The sequence below is a fragment of the Lactuca serriola genome, chromosome 3 (genome assembly GCF_051521515.1).
Source record: "Lactuca serriola cultivar US96UC23 chromosome 3, Lser_US96UC23_V15, whole genome shotgun sequence".
Taxonomy (NCBI): domain Eukaryota; kingdom Viridiplantae; phylum Streptophyta; class Magnoliopsida; order Asterales; family Asteraceae; genus Lactuca; species Lactuca serriola.
Window position 1 is genome coordinate 111,821,636 of NC_136410.1, and position 23,526 is coordinate 111,845,161.

Genomic DNA, 23,526 nt, shown 5'->3' on the forward strand with positions numbered 1-23,526 from the left:
TTACCTTTGATTGTTATATAGCAATAACAATCAATTCCTTGCTTGGATTGGCTTCAAAAGCTTAGTACCTCAAGTGCTCCACCTCTAATGGAGTCACAAACACCTTATGCAACTTGGATGAAGAGGAGAATAAAAGAGGCTGCCCAAAAACGACTAGAAACCCTAGAGAATCAGTTGTCCACGTTTTTGGAGCCTAAGGGGTCCTTTATATACTTGTGTGGGCTGCTAGGGTTTCAGTCAAAACCCTAATGGACAGCTTAAACTCTAAGCAGCCCATGGTACCTTCTGGATAAGGCTATGGACGAAAATATGATGGGCTCCCATCATAATTTCGTTCACCCCTTGTTCCTTTAGCATTCCTTAGCCCAATAACTCAATTATCCAATAATTGCAGTCCAGTCCCCTAAATTTAATTAATCTCTTTTAGCCACAAAATTAATTCTTAATTAATTCTTGACTAATATTAATTAAACGATATGATTTCTCCTTTAATATACTATTCTCATAATATATTAGTAAATCATATTTAAACCTTTCTCTCCTTAATTCATCCTACATATTGTTATGGTGAAGGCAACCCAAAATGACCATGCTCATAATCGGGTCAAGTACATACCAAAATAGTTATGGACTTAGACACTAATCCAACAAAAATACAACATTTTTGGTTTGGGATGAGCCCTGATAAGGTATTTTCCTGTTTTCATTTGTTTATGCGATTCTCAAAATCTTTTTTTGACATCCCTTTGTAGATTGAAAGAGTAAAATATGTTCAAAGGTGCAACTGTTTCTATTTATTTGGTTTCGTTTTGATCCATTAGCGAAGTTGGGTTCTTCCTTACGTAAATGCTTTGTGAAAATAGTTAGCAAAAAACTACAGTTCACGTCCATACTTCTCTTTCATTACAGGGATGTTTTATGTTTAACAAGGTATATAGTAAATTTTAATGCCCACAAGTTGTTTGATGTTTTGCTTGTGAGAATTTTGAATGGTTAAATATTCAATCTGACCAGGAAGCAATAGCAAGAACAAATTCAGGTGGTTCGATTTAGCGCTTTCACGTCTTAGAGAGATATGATTTGCATTTTCCAGGTACCTACCCCGATTTTATTTAAGAGAGTTTTTCTATGTTCATATATGTCTTTCTATCCATGCCCACCACCTGTTTGTTGAAATGCCCAACTAAACCAAATACCCAAAAAAAATCATTTTTCTTAATTTTGTTGGTTTATCTTGCAGATGAAGATCCATAATTCGTGGAATAGTAGCAAGCTTCATTGGTATTTGTCTTTTAAAGTTATTGAAACTTAAGTAGTTGTAAAAATGTAGGTAAAGAAGAACAGCAACCAATATACTTGGGAGGAGACTCCATGGGTGAATTTGATTGCACACTTTGCTTGAAATTAGTATATGAACCATTTAGTTTAATACAATCACCATTTCATATTTTTATCTCATGATCATAAAATGCATGTAGATTTGTAAATTGTCACTTATGAACAGTTTTGTTAAACTTCACAGGTGGTCATGGAATGGTTGGATCGGTTCTTCAGTGCTTAGGAGAGCTTCACCAACAGCTGATGTCCATCTTGGTACATGAAATGATATGTTAACAAGTTTTGGATAATCTTTCAGTATTTTTCTACTTTTTTCGATTTTTTTAAAAATTTTAATAAAGGTCAAGTTCTCGAAATTAAACTTAATTTCTGGAATCAATTCGTAAACACTATGATTACAATTTCCAACTCTTTAGATTATTATAAGTATGTGTGGATGATAAGTGTTGATACCCATGAAAGAAAAGTTATAATTTTTTCATTTGTATTCCTGTTATGGCAAATCTATTGATGACTTACTCATTAGGTTGTTGACCTTTTTGGCTATTTTTAGCTTTTCAATTAATAATTTGGATATAATGCATCAATCTTATACATTAGATAATGGCACTATTGTGGATGGTGTTCCTCAACTGAAAGGAGCAACATGGAGTTCATTTCAAGAACTTCCTCAAAAAATGTTTTTTTGTTCTATTTTTTTGATGTCAAAATTAGAAAAAATAACTTTTATTTTTGTTGTTTTTTTAGGCAACGTCTATTCTACTTTGAAATGGTGTAATTGAGTGTGATCACTCATGGCATTACTTTTGTATGAGTGTAATGCAAGTTTCGATGGATGACAATATGTAATTCAATCACAATTTACAAACGTATGATGATAAATGAATAAAGCATGTACCGTTACCTCCTTCCTTTCGACAGTGGTTTAATCCAAACCCAACCCCCGCTACGCCTACGCAGGGGAACTTTTCTAGTTTTTATTATTATATATATATATATATATATATATATATATATATATATATATATATATATATATATATATTATAATTGTCTCACCTTAGGAAAATCAAAGTTCCTAAGGTGTTGGCAGAAATAGTCCCTTCTCTTATACAAAGTTGTCAAATGTCGTAACTTTTCAAAAGCATTTTGTTGGAGTGGGATGGTTAATGGTGGTGGTGGTCGGAGAGTCATACTCACAGATACGTGTCCGCTTCTCCTTCTCCGTCGTTTTGTTCTCCAATCAAAGTGGTATAGATTGTTATCTCTCTCTCTCTCGATCAAAGAGTATTTGCTACCTCGAGCCGCTTTGCAATTAGAGCATCGTTCCTCTTTCCTTTTTTTTTCTCTATCTCCACCCGATTGTTCACTTCTACATGTTCCTAATTTTCCAGATACCACCAACGGTGGCGCGTCTCTGAAGTCACCTTTTGACTGATATGTTCAATCAGTCGGAAGGAAAAGGAGCCAGAGGCTACCTCCTCGCCGCCGATTGTGGCTACACTAGAGAAATCGACTGATAAGGTCGACTTCTACTACTATTGGAAGTCTCGAAGTTGGCGCCTCCATCAACAGCCACCACAGTTGACACCGCCCAAAGAGAATCTCCGGTTGCTGACCTTGCCTCGGGATTTCGGTTCTGTAAAGATATACAAACCGTCGAAAATGCCTTCCTCCATTATCGACTCCTCCGTCTGTCACCGGGAACTGTTTCCTCATTTATTAACTTCGTCTCAATTCTGTGTCGACTATTTGGTTCGTTTCTGTTTGGGAAGAATAACTTTCATACTGGTTAGCCAGTTCAGGTACCTGGGGAGACATGATGCATTCTAGCTGATCGATGGAATGCTTCACCCAAGTTTCTACATTTTTCTGTCTAGTATTTTTATTCAAGTTCATTTTTTCGAAAATTGTGTTTAACACTCCTCTTGTTTGGTTCCTAATTTCCATGTAATGCACAAAACCAAGCGATTTTATCTACTAACTTAGCCATTGTAGGGCATTTTCATCTCCGCTATTGGTTTATAGATTGTCGATAAGTAAGTTGGACCATGTTGGATAAATAAGCTAAACTTAAGAACGTTAACTTGCAGGTGAATTTGAATTCGAACGTTAGGGGATCAAGAAGAGTGGCAATGAAGAAGATTAGTAGACATATTGAGTTTGGTGTTAGGTCAGTTTCTTCTTCGATTCCGTTTGATGTGTCGTTTCCTAGTGATTAAGATGAGCTTGTCACGTGTAGGTAGCGATTTAAAGAAAGAAATAAAGTTGTTTTCCGAGGACACTAAAGTGATTCTTCTAAACATTGAAGTTCTTTTCTTCTAAATATTGTTATACTAATGAATATTTAATAACTTTTTACACATAAATAGCCTTTTAAGAATTTTAATTTAAACAATTCCCTCTTCATACATGGAAACTTCATCTATGAAAGGTGGCCAGAAGGCGCTTGATGAAATGCCTATCCAACCAGATGTTTGGGTCTAATAGTTAGCATAAGTAACTTGAGAGGTATGTTCTCCCTATATGAAGCAAAAAATAAAGAAATTAAATGGGTTTAATTTTTTAGTTATAGGTTTCAGATTCATGGAAAAGAACCCATATACAAGAATAGTATCTCAAGATCAAGAAGAATCATTAAAAGTAAATCCTTTTACTTTTACTTCACATCCATAATTTTCCTCAGTGTAAGTAAATCATCTGATGCGTTTCATATATTGTTGTTGTATCTATAAGTGATACATAAGATATGTACACTAAATTTGTGGGTTCAGTATGTGAAGGGATAGCTGCTACAACTGAACATGGTGACGAAAATGCTTCATGGGTACAACTTGTATTATTGATTCAGTTCATTGACTAAATGGGTGTTCCTTTTGCCTTAATACATTTAGTGTTTTCTTTTTCTCTTTTTTATTCTCTCTTTTTTTTTTAAAAAAAAAAAATCCAATTGCCATGTATGAAAATATTTAATTGGTCAATTTTTGACATATGGCATGCTACAAGCTGAAGTTATTTGTTTCTCTTATAGTTAATGTTCTAAGGGAAGAAGCGGGAAGATAGACGAATAATAAAATATGTTGTTGTCTTGCCATTTATGAGATGATTTTGATGATGAAGTACAGTTTAATGAGGAAGATGGAGATGCAACAAAGGACTGTTTACTGGTAATAACTTCATCCTTATATTTGTTGTTTTTTATTTAATTATTTTATTGAATAGTTTATTATTATTTATAAAACACTGGTCATTTGTAGTTTGACAGTTTGACAACATATTGTCTGTGTACTTGATTTACAATTTTACATCTCAAATCATGCTACTAGACAGACACTGTGAGCCACCATCCATGTTTACTGAAAATAAATAAAAATAATTAATTACTTTTAATTTTTCATTATTTAATCTTTTTTTTCCATATGCAGATATATTACCTCCTATTTATGACTCCATGCTACATCACTATGCAACCAATGATCCAAAATTTCACGTTCTTATTCCAGAATTCGTGCATGTTTCTTTAATTTACATATTATTTTCTATGACTATATGGGCATTTTCGTCATTTGCACAAACAAGAAATCAAAAGCAAATCACTCTCTTACCTTTTTTAAGTGGGGAGGAGATATTTCATATTTCCAGTTGTGTTTTTGATTCATCCATATGAAAAAAGATGTTTTTGACTTTTATACCCCTCATTTTAATTGAAGAGACAGACAAAAATGATTTCATACTTTTTTTTCAAGAATGTGCTTCCAAGGTTAGGAATTTTTGAAGCTCATGGTGTGTAAGCCTTTCTAGAATGTTTTTGGTTCTTTGTAATTCTCTTTTGTTTGATGTATTTTTGATTTTATTTATTACCAAGATTAATTGGGTATTTTTCTTAATATGGGAAGATATTCTTAATATGGGAAATTCTTTTAATTTTCTTATAAGTGATTGTGGTTTTAGTTGATGTATAGTTTTGATATGCTACTTTTATCTGAAAACAAATTTGTTTTTGACATTGCTAAAAAGTAGGTTGTTATCTATAGCCTAATGTGTATCCTTGAGAAAATGAAACATTTCTTAATGTGATTCTTTTTTCTAGATTGATTTTCATTTGGTGGGGTTTTTTTTCTCTTTATCTTTGAAGAATAGGATGATATTTTCTTATAAAGACATTATTCTTAAATGAAAAGCCGAAATACAGTAAATAGCGATGTACTTTACTCTTTTTAACAATACGGGCAACATACTTTATTTTCCCCCAAATATGAGGTTCAATTTGCTGACAAATTACATTGCCCGACTTTCCCCTACCCGTAGCGAAGCGAGGGCACACTTCTAGTTATTATTATTATTATTATTATTATTATTATTATTAGATTTTATGTAACTATTTATATTATAATTAATAAAAACAAAGAAAATATAAAATATAAATATTGATTTGATAGTTAAAGAAGTTCATTAGGTAATTTTATTAAGAACATATTACTGAAATTGTCCTTATATGCACGCTTTCGGTTTAATGACTACAATGACTTTCATTTTGATCTTATAGGCTAAAAAGTGATTTATCAAAAATTCACATTTTACGATACGTAGAGCCGTGTCGGTTTACTTGCGAAACTTCGAAGAAGCATAACTTCTTCATACGAAGTTGGATCTAAGTGTTTTATATATCTACGAAAACTGTATTGATGTTTCCTACATGTTTAAGATGGTTACTTGGGCTAAAACGTAATATATTTCTACTTCAAATTTTATAAACAATGATTTCTATTGAATCCTATGGAACGGTAAAAATAGGGTGTTACATCCTTCAAGCTACTTATCCAAACTTTCTAGAAGTCTTTCTCACACCTAATGGATAATAAGGTGTTGCTTAATTTTTAAGATGTAAAATGTTTGTAGTCTGTTGCATCCGCAGACATCTGCAGAAGAAGAGGTGAAACAAATGTTTGCAGTCTACAAGAAGAAGACTATTTGTTTTTTAAACTCTACGGACTGCTAAAATAAAATAAAGTTAAAATAAATAGAATTTTTAGACTTAAGAGTTTTTCAAATATTTATTCTAGTTCATTTAATCTATAATCATATAGTTAGATTTCAATATTAATAAATCACTTTCAAAGTTATTGAATAAAAATATATCATTGTCTTTGCAAGATAAACAAAAATAATATCTTAAACTAATATCATACATGCAACACATATCTCTTTTTATTACAAATGCTTTAGATTGATATGGAATCATAAGGAATAACATCAATACAAACATATACACATTACACATAAATTTTCCAATCATAACCATTCATAAGCTAAGGTTAACTCTTAAACATGAAAGTCACACACGCTTCAACTATTGCCACCATTGACAACATTGCCATCTTATTCAAATTTCCATGTTTCTCGACATATTTGGTGTCGTCTACCTGCAAAAGGTTGTAAATTTGAGTCTTCATTATGTTAAAATTGAACTATAAACAATAAAACTATGTCTTCCAAGATGCAATGTCTCTATTAGACACTTTATCAAACACTTGGTGGGCTATGTTTATGAGATTTTAGAAAACCAAAATGATTTCAACAAAAAACATCCAAAACAAGAATGTAATCTGATTTCATTACTGAATTCATAATTGAATCTGATTGTAGAAGCCATTTACCCAAACCTGACATCAGAAATGTTATGGGATTCCAACAAGAAATTTAAGTAAGAAAGACTATTTTTAGCAATGTTTTCGTTTTTCCAGCAAGATCCAAAAGTTAACATAGAGTCTTTCAGCAAGAATAACAATCAATTTCATATTAAAACAAGAAAAAAATTAGAAACAATGGAACCAACCTATTTTTGTTTTCAAAGGAAAATCCGATGTACAATTAATTTCATTTTCGAAGTGCGTCTGGTGCAATCGGAGACGAAGATGACGGTTCTGGTCTGGAAAGTGGCGGCACGTGGACGAGACACGAGGTTGAAGAAAACTGGTGGAGAGATGTGTTGGTAGATGTTGGAGGCACTGAGAGAAAAAAATGTATGTTCTTTTGGGTTTAAAAGACTTGTAAAGACCTTAGAAGACATTGGTCAATGTCTGTGTCAAGATGACCTCGCGCAGATGATTTCAAGTCTGCACACTTCCAAAAAAAACAAACTGTCTGCGAGGGTCTATATATGCGCGTGGTCTGTGTGGTGCAGACAAAAGTGGTCACGCAGATCTGCAGGAAAAAAAACAAACACCACCTAAAAGTCGATGCTTTATATACATGCACGTTCAATGTACGTCTTAAACTCTAGTTAGGTCAAAATGAAAAAAAAAATGAGGTCAAAACTGTTGGAATAGTGTCTAAGGCTGCAACTATATTAGGCAAGTATTCGAACCGATTGTGCATGGTCATTTTGGGTTGCCTTCACCATAGCAACTTGATAGGATGATTTATTATGAGAGAATAGATATTATTAATATATTATGAGAATAATATAAGGAATAATAATATTGTTATTTGATTAATTAGTATTAATTTGGTGACTTAAAGAGATTAATTAAATAAGAGGGTATAAACTATCAATTGTTTGATAGTTGCACTTTGGGCTGTAAATCCTTAAGGGATAGAGGTTGGACGAATTCTAGGGCTTGGGATAGCCTCAAATTTGTCCAAGGCTTATCTTTGGTAAGGATTAGGATTACTTAGAGCTTAAGTTATCCAATTAGGGTTTAAGGGTGAAACCCTAGGAGCCTTCCAAGTATAAATAGACCCCTAGGGCAAGGGAAATCGGCATCTCTTCAAAAGAAAAGAAACCCTGGCCTAATTTCTTCCCTAACCTCTCTCTCAAATCATCCTCCTTGCTAGTTGGTGTTTGTAAGCCATTAGAGGAGTGACAATTGTGACTCTAGAGCTCCAAGACAACAAGATCAAACAAGAGATTCAAAGGTAAACTTCTAGATCTGATTTTGTATTGTTCTTATACCTAATTAGTCATTAGAAGTCTTGGATTCAAAGCATGTTTAATTAGAGAAACATAAATCCAAGCATTAGGGTTTGCATGTGCACATATGAATGTTCATATGGCCAAAACCCATCAGTGGTATCAGAGCCTAGATTGGTTTCTATTAAATTGTTGCTTGTTTATTTGAATCTTACTTGCAAAATTCGAAATTTGTGTTTATGAGTCATGGACTCGGCGAGTCCCATAGTGGACTCGGCGAGTTGGCCTGACTCGGCGAGTCCAGAGTGGGTACTCGGCGAGTCAGAGCGTCAGGAAGGGCCAAATTCGGGATTTTTTGATATTTATCTTATGGAAACTTGCATTTATCATATTAGATCAACCCTAATCCGATTTTTTGATATATATGACTATAATCTTGATCTAATTAAAGATATTTATCACTTAATAAAATATTTAATTTCCTTATGTGATAATTAATTAATTATTTTGATTAAATTGGTAAATTATTATGTAAGAAATCTTAAATAAATCAAATGTGGATAATTATGGAATTAATTGTTAGTTAAGATTATTTGTTATTTGATCCTCCATGTTTTAAATGTTTAAAACTTGCCCTCAAGTTTTGAAATTTATGTTTTGTGATTAAAAGTTTTAATTTAGAAAATTTAAATTTCAAACCCTAGAATTTTACAAGTTTAAAATACAACCCTATACAAATATAATATTACAAGATTAATATATATATATATATATATATATATATATATATATATATATATATATATATATATATATGTATAACTAAAATGCTAGTCTTACCGTTAGTAGGCCTCATTCACGAAGCCGATCTATAAGGTGGGTATAAGGTTGTGGCCTATAAAATGGCGCTTAATGGGTGTACACTCACACCCACCGCTTGCTTGATCGGTGGAGGGTCGTTAGCCGAACGGGTAGGATAGGGCAACCTCATCCTCTCATTAAAAGTGTAATATGAAATACAAAGTAACTACATGTTTTTCAAAAATTTCCCAATCTTAGTTACTTTAGGAAAAGTGAATTGATGCAATCCCATGAAATTACACTTTGCACCTTGCTAAGAAGTTAGTGGAGCGTGTGTGGTTTACCAGCACACTAATTGGTTCTAAGCGAAGGTGGCAAAGGATGATTCATTGTTTATCATAGTTCGATGGAGCGTGTGTGGTTTACCGGCACATCGAATGGGTGATCGTTACAATGAAGGCACCATGTGAATTTGCATGGTAATTCACACCCGCTTTGTGATCCTCGGTATCCCAGTCACAAACAAGAGGGGCATATCGAGATTTAAACATGCCATTGAAATGTTTCAATTAATCTCATCTAAACCTAGGAATTCTCAAATTCATTTAGAACTTAAAGTTAGGTTTTCATGGTGGAGAATTAGTGAATCGTCATTCACTTACTTCAAATTGTTTGCATGTTAGATTACGGCATCCCTTTTCTAATATGTAAATATTGTTGTTGGATCCTAGCCCTAATTTTCTTATTAGGTGATAATTAGGGATTCATATTCTAATCTATCTTTGTCCTTTCTATTTGTAGATGTCGAACGCAAACAATGCTGCTGCTAGTTCATTCACATTGATGAGCCTTTGTCAAAAGGTCACTTTCGATGGGACGAACTTTAGCGAATGGATAAGATACATTCGCACAATTGCTCGCTACGAGGACAAGGAGTATGTCCTCGATGAGAAGCTAGAGAAAATCAACCCTGAAATCGCTACTCCGGCTGAAATGACCGCTTTTGAAACTCACGAGCGTGATGCAACGAAGGTACGTTGCATCATGATAGCCACTATGAACTTCGAATTCAGAAAGTCCTATGAGGACATGTACACGTACGAGATGCATCAAGACTTATTGGAGAGATACCACCAAAACGCGAGACAAGAGCGTTATGAGATTTTCACTAACATGATTTCCGCTAAGATGGGTCATGGAGAGTCTCTTACCGTGCACCTGCAAAAGATGCAAAGGTATGTCGACCGTCTTCGCAAGTTGAATGTTGACTTTGGGGAAGACTTGGCGATTGACACGGTGCTTCACTCTTTGCCTCCAAGCTACAATCAATTTAGGATGACCTACCACATGAACAAAGAGGAGGTCATCCTAAGCAAACTCCAAGGTCTCTTGAGGGTCGCTGAGAGCAACTTCAAGGACAAGTCTGTTGCACCAACTCCTAATCCACCCGCTGCTCCTGTTTTGGCTATAGGACAAGGAAAGGGAAAGAAGAGGAAGGCTTCGTCTAAGAACTCTCGCAAGGTTAAAGCCCGAGATGGTGCCTCTTCTAGTGGGACCAAAGTTGATCCTACTAAGCCCTGCCCTAACCCAAAGGAGGCAGAGTGCCACCACTGCCACAAGATAGGACATTGGAAGAGAAGCTGCCCAGAGTACCTGCAAGCCATCAAGGAAGGAAAGATCAAGCCATCTTTCGCAGGTATATACACAATTAAATCTAACGATTCATCTCATGATATTTCTTGGGTTCTTGATACCGGTTGTGGTTTCCACTTTTTTTCTAATGTGCAGGGACTAAGAAGAAATAGAGACGTGGAGCATGGAAGAATAAATCTAATCATGGGGAACAGAAGATCGTCGCCTGTGACCAAGATTGGAGTGTATTCCTTAGTGCTTAGAAATGGTTTATCTTTAGATTTGAACAATTGTTGCTATGCGCCAGAAATGGCTAGAAACATCATTTCATTTCATGGTTTGTTTAGACAAGGTTTTAGATTTTCTTTTAATAATGAGAATGGTTCTATTTTGGCTTATCTAAATGGTGTCTTTTATTTTGAAGCTATACCATGTAATGGAATTTATGAAACCGTTATGATTGTAGATAACTTAGGAAATGATGTTTTATGCATGGATTCTTCCAATAGTATGGATAGAGCATCCTTATGTCACTGTCGTCTTGGACATGTCAACAAGAAGCGCATAGCCCAACTCTAAAAGGATGGAGTGTTGGAGTCATTCGACCTTAGGGAAGATGACACATGCGAATCTTGTTTACTTAGAAAGATGACCAAGTCACCCTTCACAAGTACGTGTGAAAGGGGTGAGGGTCTATTGGACCTAATACATACCGATGTATGTGGACCGTTTAGATCAACCACGAAGGATGGGAACCGCTTCTATGTGACTTTTACCGATGAGTATAGTAGATATGGGTATATCTACTTAATCAAGCAAAAGTCAGAAACTTTTGAAAAGTTCAAAGAGTTCAAGAATGAAGTGGAGAATCAATTGGGCAGGAAAATCAAGATGCTTAGATCCGATCGAGGAGGAGAGTACCTAAGTCTTGAATTCCACGATTATCTCAAGGAGTGTGGAATAGTTTCACAATTGACGCGACCTAGGACACCACAATTGAATGGTGTGGCAGAAAGGCGTAATCGAACCTTGTTGGACATGGTTCGCTCTATGATGAGTCGTGCTTCACTACCTATCTCTTTTTGGCGGTATGCCTTAGAGACTGCCGCCCATATCCTTAACCGAGTCCCTACTAAGAAGGTTGCCAACACACCTCACGAGATGTGGACAGGGAAAGCTCCCTCGTTGGCACATATCAAGGTTTGGGGTTGCGAGGCTTTCGTAAGACGAGATACTCACGACAAGCTCGAACCTCGTAGTGAGCGATGTATTTTCATCGGTTACCCACAAAAATCCTTTGGATATCTCTTCTATAGACCGAAGGACAATGTTGTCTTCGTTGTGAGGAGAGGAGTTTTCCGAGAGGGAGAACTCATAAGCCAATGAGACAGTGGGAGGCAAATCGAGCGTGAAGAGATTCAAGAAATGATAGATGAAGGAACCTCTACCGCTGGCACTCAACCCGAGGAGGAAACTCCGGTTGAACAAATTTACAAATCCTTACCTCTTAGACATTTCGAAAGAGTTAGAGTTCAACCCCAGTTTTATGGTTTTCATATTACTATCGAAGGGGACACGTATATTAGTGATGATAAACTAATAAACCTTGATGAACCTAATAGCTATAATGAAGCCATGGCAGGCCCGGAGTCTGAAAAACAGAAAGAGGCAATGGATAGCAAGATCCAATCCATGTATGATAACCAAGTTTGGAATTTGGTTGATAATGTGCCCGGACGTAAGACCGTTGGGTGCAAATGGATCTTCAAGAAGAAGACCGATGTGGATGGAAACGTACACACATATAAAGCGTGATTGGTCACGAAGGGCTTTACTCAAACTCCCAGAGTTGACTATGACGAGACCTTCTCACAAGTTGCGAAGATAAAATCTATTAGAGTGATGCTAGCTATTGCCGCATTTCATGATTATGAGATTTGGCAAATGGATGTCAAGACCGCTTTCCTTAACGGAAAGTTGGCTGAGGATGTTTACATGGCTCAGCCAGAGGGGTTTGTGGATCCAAAGCATCCGAATAGAGTGTGTAAGCTTGAGAAGTCTATTTATGGACTTAAGCAAGCATCTCGTAGATGGAATCTTTGCTTCGATGAGAAAGTCAAAGAGTTTGGATTTGTACGAAGCGAAGATGAATCGTGTGTATATGTCAAAGCCAGTGGGAGCATAGTTAGCTTTCTCGTTTTGTATGTCGATGACATACTACTCATAGGAAACGACATCCTGACTCTGCAGGAAGTTAAGTCCTGGCTCGGGAAGTGCTTCGCTATGAAGGACCTCGGAGAGGCTTCCTATATTTTGGGAATAAGGATAGTAAGAGAGAGAAGTAAGAGACTAATAGGACTTAGTCAGAACACTTACTTAGAGAAGGTACTAAAACGTTTTAGTACGGAAAACTCAAAGAAGGAAGAATTACCGATACAAAGTAATGCCAAGTTGAGTAAGACTCAAAGTCCGAGTACCGAAGCTGAAATAGCATAAATGAGCCGAGTACCATACGCTTCCGCAGTTGGCTCAATCATGTATGCTATGACTTGTACTCGCCCTGATGTAGCCTTTGCCTTGAGCATGGCTAGTAGATATCAAGGGAATCCTGGAAGAGCTCATTGGGTTGCGGTTAAGAATATCCTTAAGTACCTTCGGAGGACGAAGGAATGGTTCTTAGTCCTCGGAGGGAGTGTTGACTTGAAGGTGCGAGGGTATAGTGACGCCAGCTTTCAGACCGACAGGGACAACTACCGTTCGCAGTCGGGCTGGGTCTTTACCCTAAACGGAGGAGCAGTAACTTGGAAAAGTTCCAAGCAGGAAAACGTAGTTGATTCAACGTGCGAATCAGAGTACATTGCAGCAAGCGAAGCATCGAAGGAGGCAATATGGTTGAAGAACTTCATCGATGATCTTGGAGTTGTACCTGCCATAAAGGAGCCCATGGAAATTTTCTGTGATAATGAAGGAGCAGTTGCCTTGACCAAGGAACGAAGGGATCATGGTAGATCTCGACATATTGACAGAAAATATCACTTTATTAGACATTGTGTAGAAGAAGGACAACTCGTAGTGAAGAGGATATCATCAGAAGATAACCCAGCAGATCCGCTTACGAAGGGACTAAGTAGGGTTAAGCACTTGCAACATGCTAGGAGTATTGGGCTGAAGGATGATATTAGAATAGATTAGATAGTAGTAGAAACATGTAATAGATAAATGTAATTAACATTTGATGATTAAATAAAGGAGTATTATTTATGAGTAATGTTATTGTCTTGTGTTAATTGTTTAACTATTGTTTCAATTTTGCATGTTTTGACTTCTAGAATAATTGAGTTTATTAGGAATAATAGAATTATTCAAATTATCCACAATCGTTCATATGTTGGAAGTACATATGAATGAAGATTGTCATGAATCGGTATGTAGATTGTCTAAATGGTATTAGACATAGCAAAGGGTTGCTGCAATGTTCATGAGTGCTTATGAACTGGTTTTGAGCATTGGAACAAACCCGCGCTTGCTGGAATCACCTTATGGAATATGATATAAAAAGGTGATCGCAAGACGATAATATCATATAGTCTTAAAACCTAGATATATGGTTTGTTATTTGTTAATTGATTGTACATTGATAGTACGAAAATTCATCAGTAACTCGGTGTTATAAAACGCATTGTTGTGTATAGTTGGTTAATGAATAAGTAAATGCATATAAGTCGAAGTTTATCTGTAACTTAAAGTTAGGTTTTGTGTAGGAGAATTAGTGAATCGTCATTCACTTACCTTCAAATTGTTTGCATGTTAGATTACGGCATCCCTTTTCTAACATGTAAATATTGTTGTTGGATCCTAGCCCTAACTTTCTTATTGGGTGATAATTAGGGATTCATATTCTAATCTATCTTTGTCCTTTCTATTTTAGATGTTGAACGCAAACAACGCTGCTGCTAGTTCATTCACATTGATGAGCCTTTGTCAAAAGGTCACTTTCGATGAGACGAACTTTAGCGAATGGATAAGATACATTTGCACAATTGCTCGCTACGAGGACAAGGAGTATGTCCTCGATGAGAAGCTAGAGAAAATCAACCCTGAAATCGCTACTCCGGCTGAAATGACCGCTTTTGAAACTCACGAGCGTGATGCAACGAAGGTACGTTGCATCATGATAGCCACTATGAACTTCGAATTCAGAAAGTCCTATGAGGACATGTACACGTACGAGATGCATCAAGACTTATTGGAGAGATACCACCAAAACGCGAGACAAGAGCGTTATGAGATTTTCACTAACATGATTTCCGCTAAGATGGGTCATGGAGAGTCTCTTACCGTGCACCTGCAAAAGATGCAAAGGTATGTCGACCGTCTTCGCAAGTTGAATGTTGACTTTGGGGAAGACTTGGCGATTGACACGGTGCTTCACTCTTTGCCTCCAAGCTACAATCAATTTAGGATGACCTACCACATGAACAAAGAGGAGGTCATCCTAAGCAAACTCCAAGGTCTCTTGAGGGTCGCTGAGAGCAACTTCAAGGACAAGTCTGTTGCACCAACTCCTAATCCACCCGCTGCTCCTGTTTTGGCTATAGGACAAGGAAAGGGAAAGAAGAGGAAGGCTTCGTCTAAGAACTCTCGCAAGGTTAAAGCCCGAGATGGTGCCTCTTCTAGTGGGACCAAAGTTGATCCTACTAAGCCCTGCCCTAACCCAAAGGAGGCAGAGTGCCACCACTGCCAAAAGTTAGGACATTGGAAGAGAAGCTGCCCAGAGTACCTGCAAGCCATCAAGGAAGGAAAGATCAAGCCGTCTTTCGCAGGTATATACACAATTAAATCTAACGATTCATCTCATGCTATTTCTTGGGTTCTTGATACCGGTTGTGGTTACCACATTTGTTCTAATGTGTAGGGACTAAGAAGAAATAGGGATGTGGAGCATGGAAGGATTAATCTAATCATGGGGAACAGAAGATCGTCGCCTGTGACCAAGATTGGAGTGTATTCTTTAGTGCTTAGGAATCGTTTAAGTTTAGATTTGAACAATTGTTGCTATTCGCTAGAAATGGCTAGAAACATCATTTCATTTCATGGTTTGTTTAGACAAGGTTTTAGATTTTCTTTTAATAATGAGAATGGTTCTATTTTGGTTTATCTAAATGGTGTCTTTTATTTTGAAGCAATACCGTGTAATGGAATTTATGAAACTGTTATGATTGTTGATAACTTAGGAAATGATGTTTTGAATATAGATTCTTCCAATATTATGGATAAAGCATCCTTGTGGCATTGTCGTCTTGGACATGTCAACAAGAAACGCATAGCCCAACTCCAAAAGGATGGAGTGTTGGAGTCATTCTACCTTAGGGAAGATGACACATGCGAGTCTTGTTTGCTTGGAAAGATGACTAAGTCACCCTTCGATGGTTCTTGCGAAAGGGGTGACGGTCTATTGGACCTGATACATACCGATGTATGTGGACCGTTTAGATCAACCACAAAGGATGGGAACCGCTTCTACTTGACTTTTACCGATGACTATAGTAGATATGAGTATATCTATTTAATCAAGCAAAAGTCAGAAACTTTTGAAAAGTTCAAAGAGTTCAAGAATGAAGTGGAGAATCAATTGGGCAGGAAAATCAAGATGCTTTGATCCGATCGAGGAGGAGAGTACCTAAGTCTTGAATTCCACGATTATCTCAAGGAGTGTGGAATAGTTTCACAATTGACGCCTCCTAGGACACCGCAGTTGAATGGTGTGGCAGAAAGGCGTAATCGAACCTTATTGGATATGGTTCTCTCTATGATGAGTCGTGCTTCACTATCAATCTCTTTTTGGGGGTATGCCTTAGAGACTGCCGCCCATATCCTTAACCGAGTCCCTACTAAGAAGGTTGCCAAAACACCTCACGAGATGTGGACAGGGAAAGCTCCCTCGTTGGCACATATCAAGGTTTGGGGTTGCGAGGCTTTCATAAGATGAGATACTCACGACAAGCTCGAACCTCATAGTGAGCGATGTATTTTCATCGGCTACCCGCAGAAATCCTTTGGATATCTCTTCTATAAACCGAAGGACAATGTTGTCTTTGTTGCGAGGAGAGGAGTTTTCCGAGAGCGAGAACTCATAGGCCAAGGAGAAAGTGGGAGGCAAATTGAGCTTGAAGAGATTCAAGAATCGATGGATGAAGGAACCTCTACCGCTGGTACTTAACCCGAGGAGGAAACTCCGGTTGAACCGATTGACGAATCCTTACCTCTTAGACGTTCCGAAAGAGTTAGAGTTCAACCCCAGTTTTATGGTTTTCATATTACTACCGAAGGGGACACGTATATTAGTGATGGTACATTAATAAACCTTGATGAACCTAATAACTATAAGGAAGCCATGGAAAGCTCGGAGTCTGCGAAATGGAAAGAGGCAATGGATAGCAAGATCCAATCCATGTATGATAACCAAGTTTGGATTTTGGTTGATAATGTGCCCGGACGTAAGACCATTGGGTGCAAATGGTCTTCAAGAAGAAGACCGACGTGGATGGAAAAGTACACACGTATAAGGCGCGATTGGTTGCGAAGGGCTTTACTCAAACTCCTGGAGTTGACTATGAAGAGACCTTCTCACCAGTTGCAAAGATAAAATCTATTAGAGTGATGCTAGCTATTGCCGCATTTCATGATTATGAGATTTGGCAAATGGATGTCAAGACCGCTTTCATTAACGAAAAGTTGGCTGAGGATGTTTACATGGCTCAGCCAGAGGGGTTTGTGGATCCGAAGCATCCGAATAGAGTGTGTAAGCTTGAGAAGTCCATTTATGGACTTAAGCAAGCATCTCACAGATGGAATCTTTGCTTCGATGAGAAAGTCAAAGAGTTTGGATTTGTACGAAGCGAAGATGAATCGTGTGTATATGTCAAAGCCAATGGGAGCATAGTTAGCTTTCTCGTTCTATATGTCGATGACATATTACTCATAGGAAACGACATCCCAACTCTGTAGGAGGTTAAGTCTTGGCTCAGGAAGTGCTTCGCTATGAAGGACCTCGGAGAGGCTTCCTATATTTTGGGAATAAGGATAGTGAGAGAAAGAAGTAAGAGACTAATAGGACTTAGTCAGAACACTTACTTAGAGAAGGTACTAAAACGTTTTAGTATGGAAAACTCGAAGTAGGGAGAATTACCGATACAAAGTAATGCCAAGTTGAGTAAGACTCAAAGCCCGAGTACTGAAGATGAAATAGCAGAAATGAGCCGAGTAGCATACGCTTGCGCAGTTGGCTCAATCATGTACATTATGACTTGTACTCGCCCTGATGTAGCCTTTGCTTTGAGCATGGTTAGTAGATATCAAGGGAACCCTGGCAGAGCCCATTGTATTGCGGTGAAGAATATCCTTAAGTACCTTCGGAGGATGAAGGAATGGTTTTTAGTCCTCGGTGGGAGTGATGACTTGAAGGTGCGAGGGTATAGTGACGCCAGCTTTCAGACCGACAGGGACAACTACCGTTCGCAGTCGGGCTGGGTCTTTACCCTAAATGGAGGAGCAGTAACTTGGAAAAGTTACAAACAAGAAACCGTAGCTGATTGAACGTGCGAATCAGAGTACATTGCAGCGAGCAAAGCGTCGAAGGAGGCAATATGGTTGAAGAACTTCATTGGTGACCTTGGAGTTGTACCCGCCATAAAGGAGCCCATGGAGATTTTCTGTGATAATGAAGGAGCGGTTGCCTTGACCAAGGAACCGAGGGATCATGGTAGATCTCGACACATCGACAGAAAATATCACTTTATTAGACATCGTGTAGAAGAAGGACAACTCGTACTGAAGAGGATATCATCAGAAGATAACCTAGCAGATCCGCTTACGAAGGGACTGAGTAGGGTTAAGCACTTGGAGCATGCTAGTAGTATTGGGCTGAAGGATGATGTTACCATAGATTAGATAGTATTAGAAACGTGTAATAGATAAATGTAATTAACATTTGACGATTAAATAAAGGAGTTTTATTTATGAGTAATGTTACTGTCTTATGTTAATTGTTTAACTATTGTTTCTCTTTGCATGTTTTGACTTCCAGAATAATTGAGTTTATTAAGAATAATCGAATTATTCAAATTGTCCACAATCGTTCATATGTTGGCAGTAGATATGAATGAAGATTGTCATGAATTGGTGTGTAGATTGTCTAAATGGTATTAGACATAGCAAAAGATTGCTGCGACGTTCATGAGTGCTTATGAACTGGTTTTGAGCATTGGAACAAAATCGTGCTTGCTGGAATCACCTTATGGAATACGACAAAAAGGGTGATCGCAAGACGATAATATCATATAGTCTTAAAACCTAGATATATGGTTTGTTATTTGTTAATTGGTTGTACATTGATAATGCAAAAACGCATTGGTAACTCGATGTTATAAAACGCATTGTTGTGTATAGTTGATTAATGAATAAGTAAATGCATATAAGTCGAAGTTTATCTGTTACTTTTATCCTAAGAGGGTAAAAGCGATATCTCGGCCGCTCGATGATTTAATTTGACTTATGTGTCGGGCCCGGTCAGAACTGAATTGATGTGTTCGATTAAGTTCTATGTCGAATAAATCGGAGATCGAGAAACCAAACTGCTAGACAAATTATTCCATAGAATTTTTAGCATGATATCTAACAGAGGACTGTACGATCCCTTATCTAAAGGACAAGATTGATTAGATCAGAGTTTGACAGCATCTTTGAGAGCTACGATTGCGAATCGGATTGTACTTGTGCATATAGTTACTAGACTTATCCAAGTGGGAGACTGTTGGAATAGTGTCTAAGGATGCAACTATATTAGGCAAGTATTTGAACCGATTGTGCATGGTCCTTTTAGGTTGTCTTCACCATAGCAACTTGATAGGATGATTTATTATGAGAGAATAGATATTATCAATATATTATGAGAATAATATAAGGAATAATAATATTGTTATTTGATTAATATAAGTCATAGATTAATTAGTATTAATTTGGTGACTTAAATAGATTAATTAAATAAGAGGGTATAAACTGTCAATTGTTTGATAGTTGCACTTTGGGCTGTAAATCCTTAAGGGATAGAGGTTGGACGAATTCTAGGGCTTGGGATAGCCTCAAATTCGTCCAAGGCTTATCTTTGGTAAGGATTAGGATTACTTAGAGCTTAAGTTATCCAATTAGGGTTTAAGGGTGAAACCCTAGGAGCCTTACAAGTATAAATAGACCCCTAGGGCAAGGGAAATCGGCATCTCTTCAAAAGAAAAGAAACCCTGGCCGAATTTCTTCCCTAACCTCTCTCTCAAATCATCCTCCTTGATAGTTGGTGTTTGTAAGCCATTAGAGGAGTGATAATTGTGACTCTAGAGCTCCAAGACAACAAGATCAAACAAGAGATTCAAAGGTAAACTTCTAGATCTGATTTTGTATTGTTCTTATACCTAATTAGTCATTAGAAGTCTTGGATTCAAAGCATGTTTAATTAGAGAAATCTAGATCCAAGCATTAGGGTTTGCATGTGCACATAGGAATGTTCATATGGCCAAAACCCATCAAAAACCTGGTGCAAGTATTCAAAACTCAATCATTCTTTAGATCTAGGATATATAACTACAAGAGGACCTCAAGGACATATAAAGTTGCTAAATTTATGGATTCTAACCACACCAACTAACTCAATCATGAAAAACAAGACAACTAAATATAGATCTAGAAGCATGAAGCATAAAGGTTGGAACTTGAAGACTCACAAGGATCCATAAGATGAGTTAGGAGGTGGAGGAAGATCTTACTTGTTGGATCTTCTAACAAAGGATGTCTTTTTCTTCTCATTCTCACCAAAAAAACACCATAAAACTTCAAAAACTCAACAATGGAGGCTAAGGGTGCTTCTAGGTTGAAAAGGAGGTGATGGATGATTTCTCGCTCCCTCTCCACTTATTATTCAATTTTTTAAAATATTTAACAAATTTAAATTAACAAAAAATACAAGTTAAATTAAAATCGAAAAATTTCATTAAGACTAATGCAAGGTGGTAGGTTATTATCCATGGAGATTAATATAAGACTGAGATGTGGTTGCACTCAAATGTATTTGATAAATATTAAGTATTAGAGTAACCTACACTTAAAGATTACTATTAATGGAATATGTCACAAGTAAAATTCTTGACTCATAACTTTATTATGCTTTAACGTTCTCCAATGTTTTCCGAAACTGGCATCCATGTAGTGAATTTTCGGGTATGGCATGATGAGTGGGTGGGGCCTATATATTCGATATTTATTTTTTGCTTATGACCTATGGTAGAACTTATATCCTTGGTCTCCTTGATGATTTTACATCGACAATAAAAGTATGGTCATACTCAGACGATATTTGTAACGCCTGGTTTCTAGTATGTATTTAAAAACATAATTTATTCACTTTCATATAGGAACTCGATGAGTTGGGAGCCCCAGACTCGTCGAGTAGGAATAATTTAGGATGTGGGTTAAGAAACCTACTCAACGAGTTGAGAGGTCTCAACTCGACGAGTAGGCTGGCAGAAATGAAACCCTAATTTTCAGGCTTTTTCACCCTATTTAAAGGCATTAATGTTTCATTATGGCCTCCCTCATCGTCCCCTCAGTCCAAAGAAAACCCTAATCGTGCCTCTTTCCCCATTTTGAGTGGGTGTGAGACTAAAGAGTGTTATTTGGTGTTTTTCTTGAAGGAGTGCGAAGTTGGTGGTGCAAAGTTTAAGGGAGAAGCTTTAGATCTGGGATTTTCAGTGTTGTTGCAACCATTTGGAGGTATAAAGTCGGTACCTTGACTATTTGTTTGCTAGATCTCTTCTTTGAGAAGTTTATGTCCTTTAGTAGCTTATTTTTGTGTTATTCATGGATTTGAACATGTTATAAAGTTATGACTTCATATCTAGAGATTTCATGGCCTATTGAGACTTAAAGTTTCCATCCTTATCAAGTCTTGGCCTTCCTCCATGCCCTAGGTCCCTTATAAAGCTTAGTTTTAGTGTTTTTAGCCTCTTCATACCATGCATGAATGTAAACTTAGAAACTTTACATGGTATCTCAGCCCAAGGGGACCAGATCTATGGTTTGGAGGCATTAGACTCGCTTGGAAGTGGCTAAATGAGTTAAGACTAAGGAAACTCGACGTGTTGTTTACCCAACTCGGCGAGTTGGATCATGGTCCCCTGGCCTTTTTGATTACTGAGCAAACGCGGGGAATTGAAGAGATGACTCGGTGAGTTGGCTAGGGTTTTCTCGGTTTTTTGAAGACAGAAGAAACTCGACGAGTCCACAAGGGGAATCTCGAGTTCATTGAAAAGTCCCGATTTTTTTGAGAAGGAGGAGCTCGGCAAGTTGGAGGAAAACTCGACAAGTTGGATCACGATTTCACGATTCTGTGATTTATGGGAACTCAGTGAGTTGAGGAGTGAACTCAACGAGTTGAGTCAACTCGGAGTGTTGACTTTAACTTTGACTTGGACCAAGTTGACCCTTAAGGGGTTATGAGTTTGAAAGGGTAATTAAGGAAATCTTTTACGTATAGGAGCTTGAGTTGGGTTGATTTTTGGAGCCGAGGATTTTCAGCTACTTTTTGTTATTCGAGGTGAGTTACCTTCCTGTAGAAGTGGGTAGAAGGCACCAATGTCGGCCCACTAGTAGCTAATTATAGTAGAGATGATTGTCTCTATGATAATTGTCTGGTATTCAAGTATCTGTTTTGCTTTATGTGCTAGTATGCTATGATATTATGGGTTAGTGGTAGGAGGAGTGGATTAGACCCCGTAACCGGTTGAGATAAACCAGAGGGTATGTCGGACACCCATATATGACTGACAATATGATTGTGATATGTTATTATGTGGTAGTGGTAGGGTATGAAATAGACCACGTAACCGGTTGAGAGAAACCGGAGGGTAGGTCGGGCACCTAGATATGCCTGACAGGGGTAGGTGGGGTACCCAGATATGCCTGACAAGGGTAGGTCGAGCACACCGGTATGCCTGACATGGGCAGGTCGAGCACCAAGGTATGGTCAGCAAGGTAGGTCGGGCACCCAAATATGTCTGACAGTATGTTTGTTGTATGGTATGTGGTATTATGTGGGAACTCACTAAGCTTTGTGCTTACAGTTTTCATTTTTAGTTTAAGTACTTCTTCTTCGAAAGGAAAGGAACCGGCATGATTGTTGGATTAGTGTGTAAATCCATAACTATAATTGGTATGTACTTGACCCGACTCGGCATGGTCCATTTGGGTTGCATGGCATCAGAACATTTGGATAGACCGTTTGTGAGGAAATGACATTTGTGACATATTAATATATTATAAGTTCTAATATATTAATATGAAATCATGTTATTTAATTAGTATTGATCAAGAATTAATTTGGACTTATTTTAGTGATCAAAAGAGACTAATTAAATACATGGGGATTGATTGTGTAAATCATTCATTCTTATATATGTGGGCTTATGATCCATGATTCCTTATGTTGGCTTTAACCCATGTTGTGACCCATGGATACTCCATAGACGTTAAAACCCATGGAGCATAAGGAATGGGTAAAGTCATGGGTTACATGGTGTAACCCTAATGTGCACACTATATAAGGACCCCTTTAGCTCAAGAAATTGGCACTAGTGACACATATATGAGGGCTAGCCGATTTGAGAATGAGTGTCTTTTTCTCATGGTTATTCCATGTGTTGATGATGTTGTGTGAACCATTTGAGGTGTCACACCTGGGGCACTAGGCTCTCGATCTTCATGGAGTCAAGTTACATCAAGAGGTATGTATTTTAACT

General features: G+C 37.3%; 1 protein-coding gene across 26 annotated transcripts; it reads left to right on the forward strand.

Annotated features, from left to right (window-relative positions):
• Positions 1 to 668: 668 nt before the first annotated feature.
• On the forward strand, positions 669 to 5,027 carry LOC145093051 (uncharacterized). 26 transcript variants are annotated; one of them, XM_079031088.1, is made up of 7 exons: positions 2,600 to 3,093; positions 3,432 to 3,511; positions 3,908 to 4,025; positions 4,113 to 4,165; positions 4,370 to 4,505; positions 4,596 to 4,673; positions 4,764 to 5,027. In XM_079031088.1, exons 1-4 carry the CDS (start codon positions 3,004 to 3,006, stop codon positions 4,125 to 4,127), a joined length of 303 nt encoding a protein of 100 aa, XP_078887214.1. In that variant the 5' UTR covers positions 2,600 to 3,003; the 3' UTR covers positions 4,128 to 4,165; positions 4,370 to 4,505; positions 4,596 to 4,673; positions 4,764 to 5,027. The 26 variants fall into 26 exon arrangements, 6 of the variants coding, with proteins under 6 accessions (XP_078887214.1, XP_078887213.1, XP_078887215.1 ...); XR_013702749.1 differs by lacking the exon at positions 2,600 to 3,093 and adding exons at positions 672 to 1,093; positions 1,241 to 1,281; positions 1,523 to 1,593 and having other exon boundaries at positions 3,432 to 4,505; XR_013702747.1 differs by having other exon boundaries at positions 2,599 to 3,143; positions 3,432 to 3,849; positions 3,914 to 4,025; positions 4,113 to 4,505.
• The last annotated feature ends 18,499 nt before the right edge of the window (positions 5,028 to 23,526 follow it).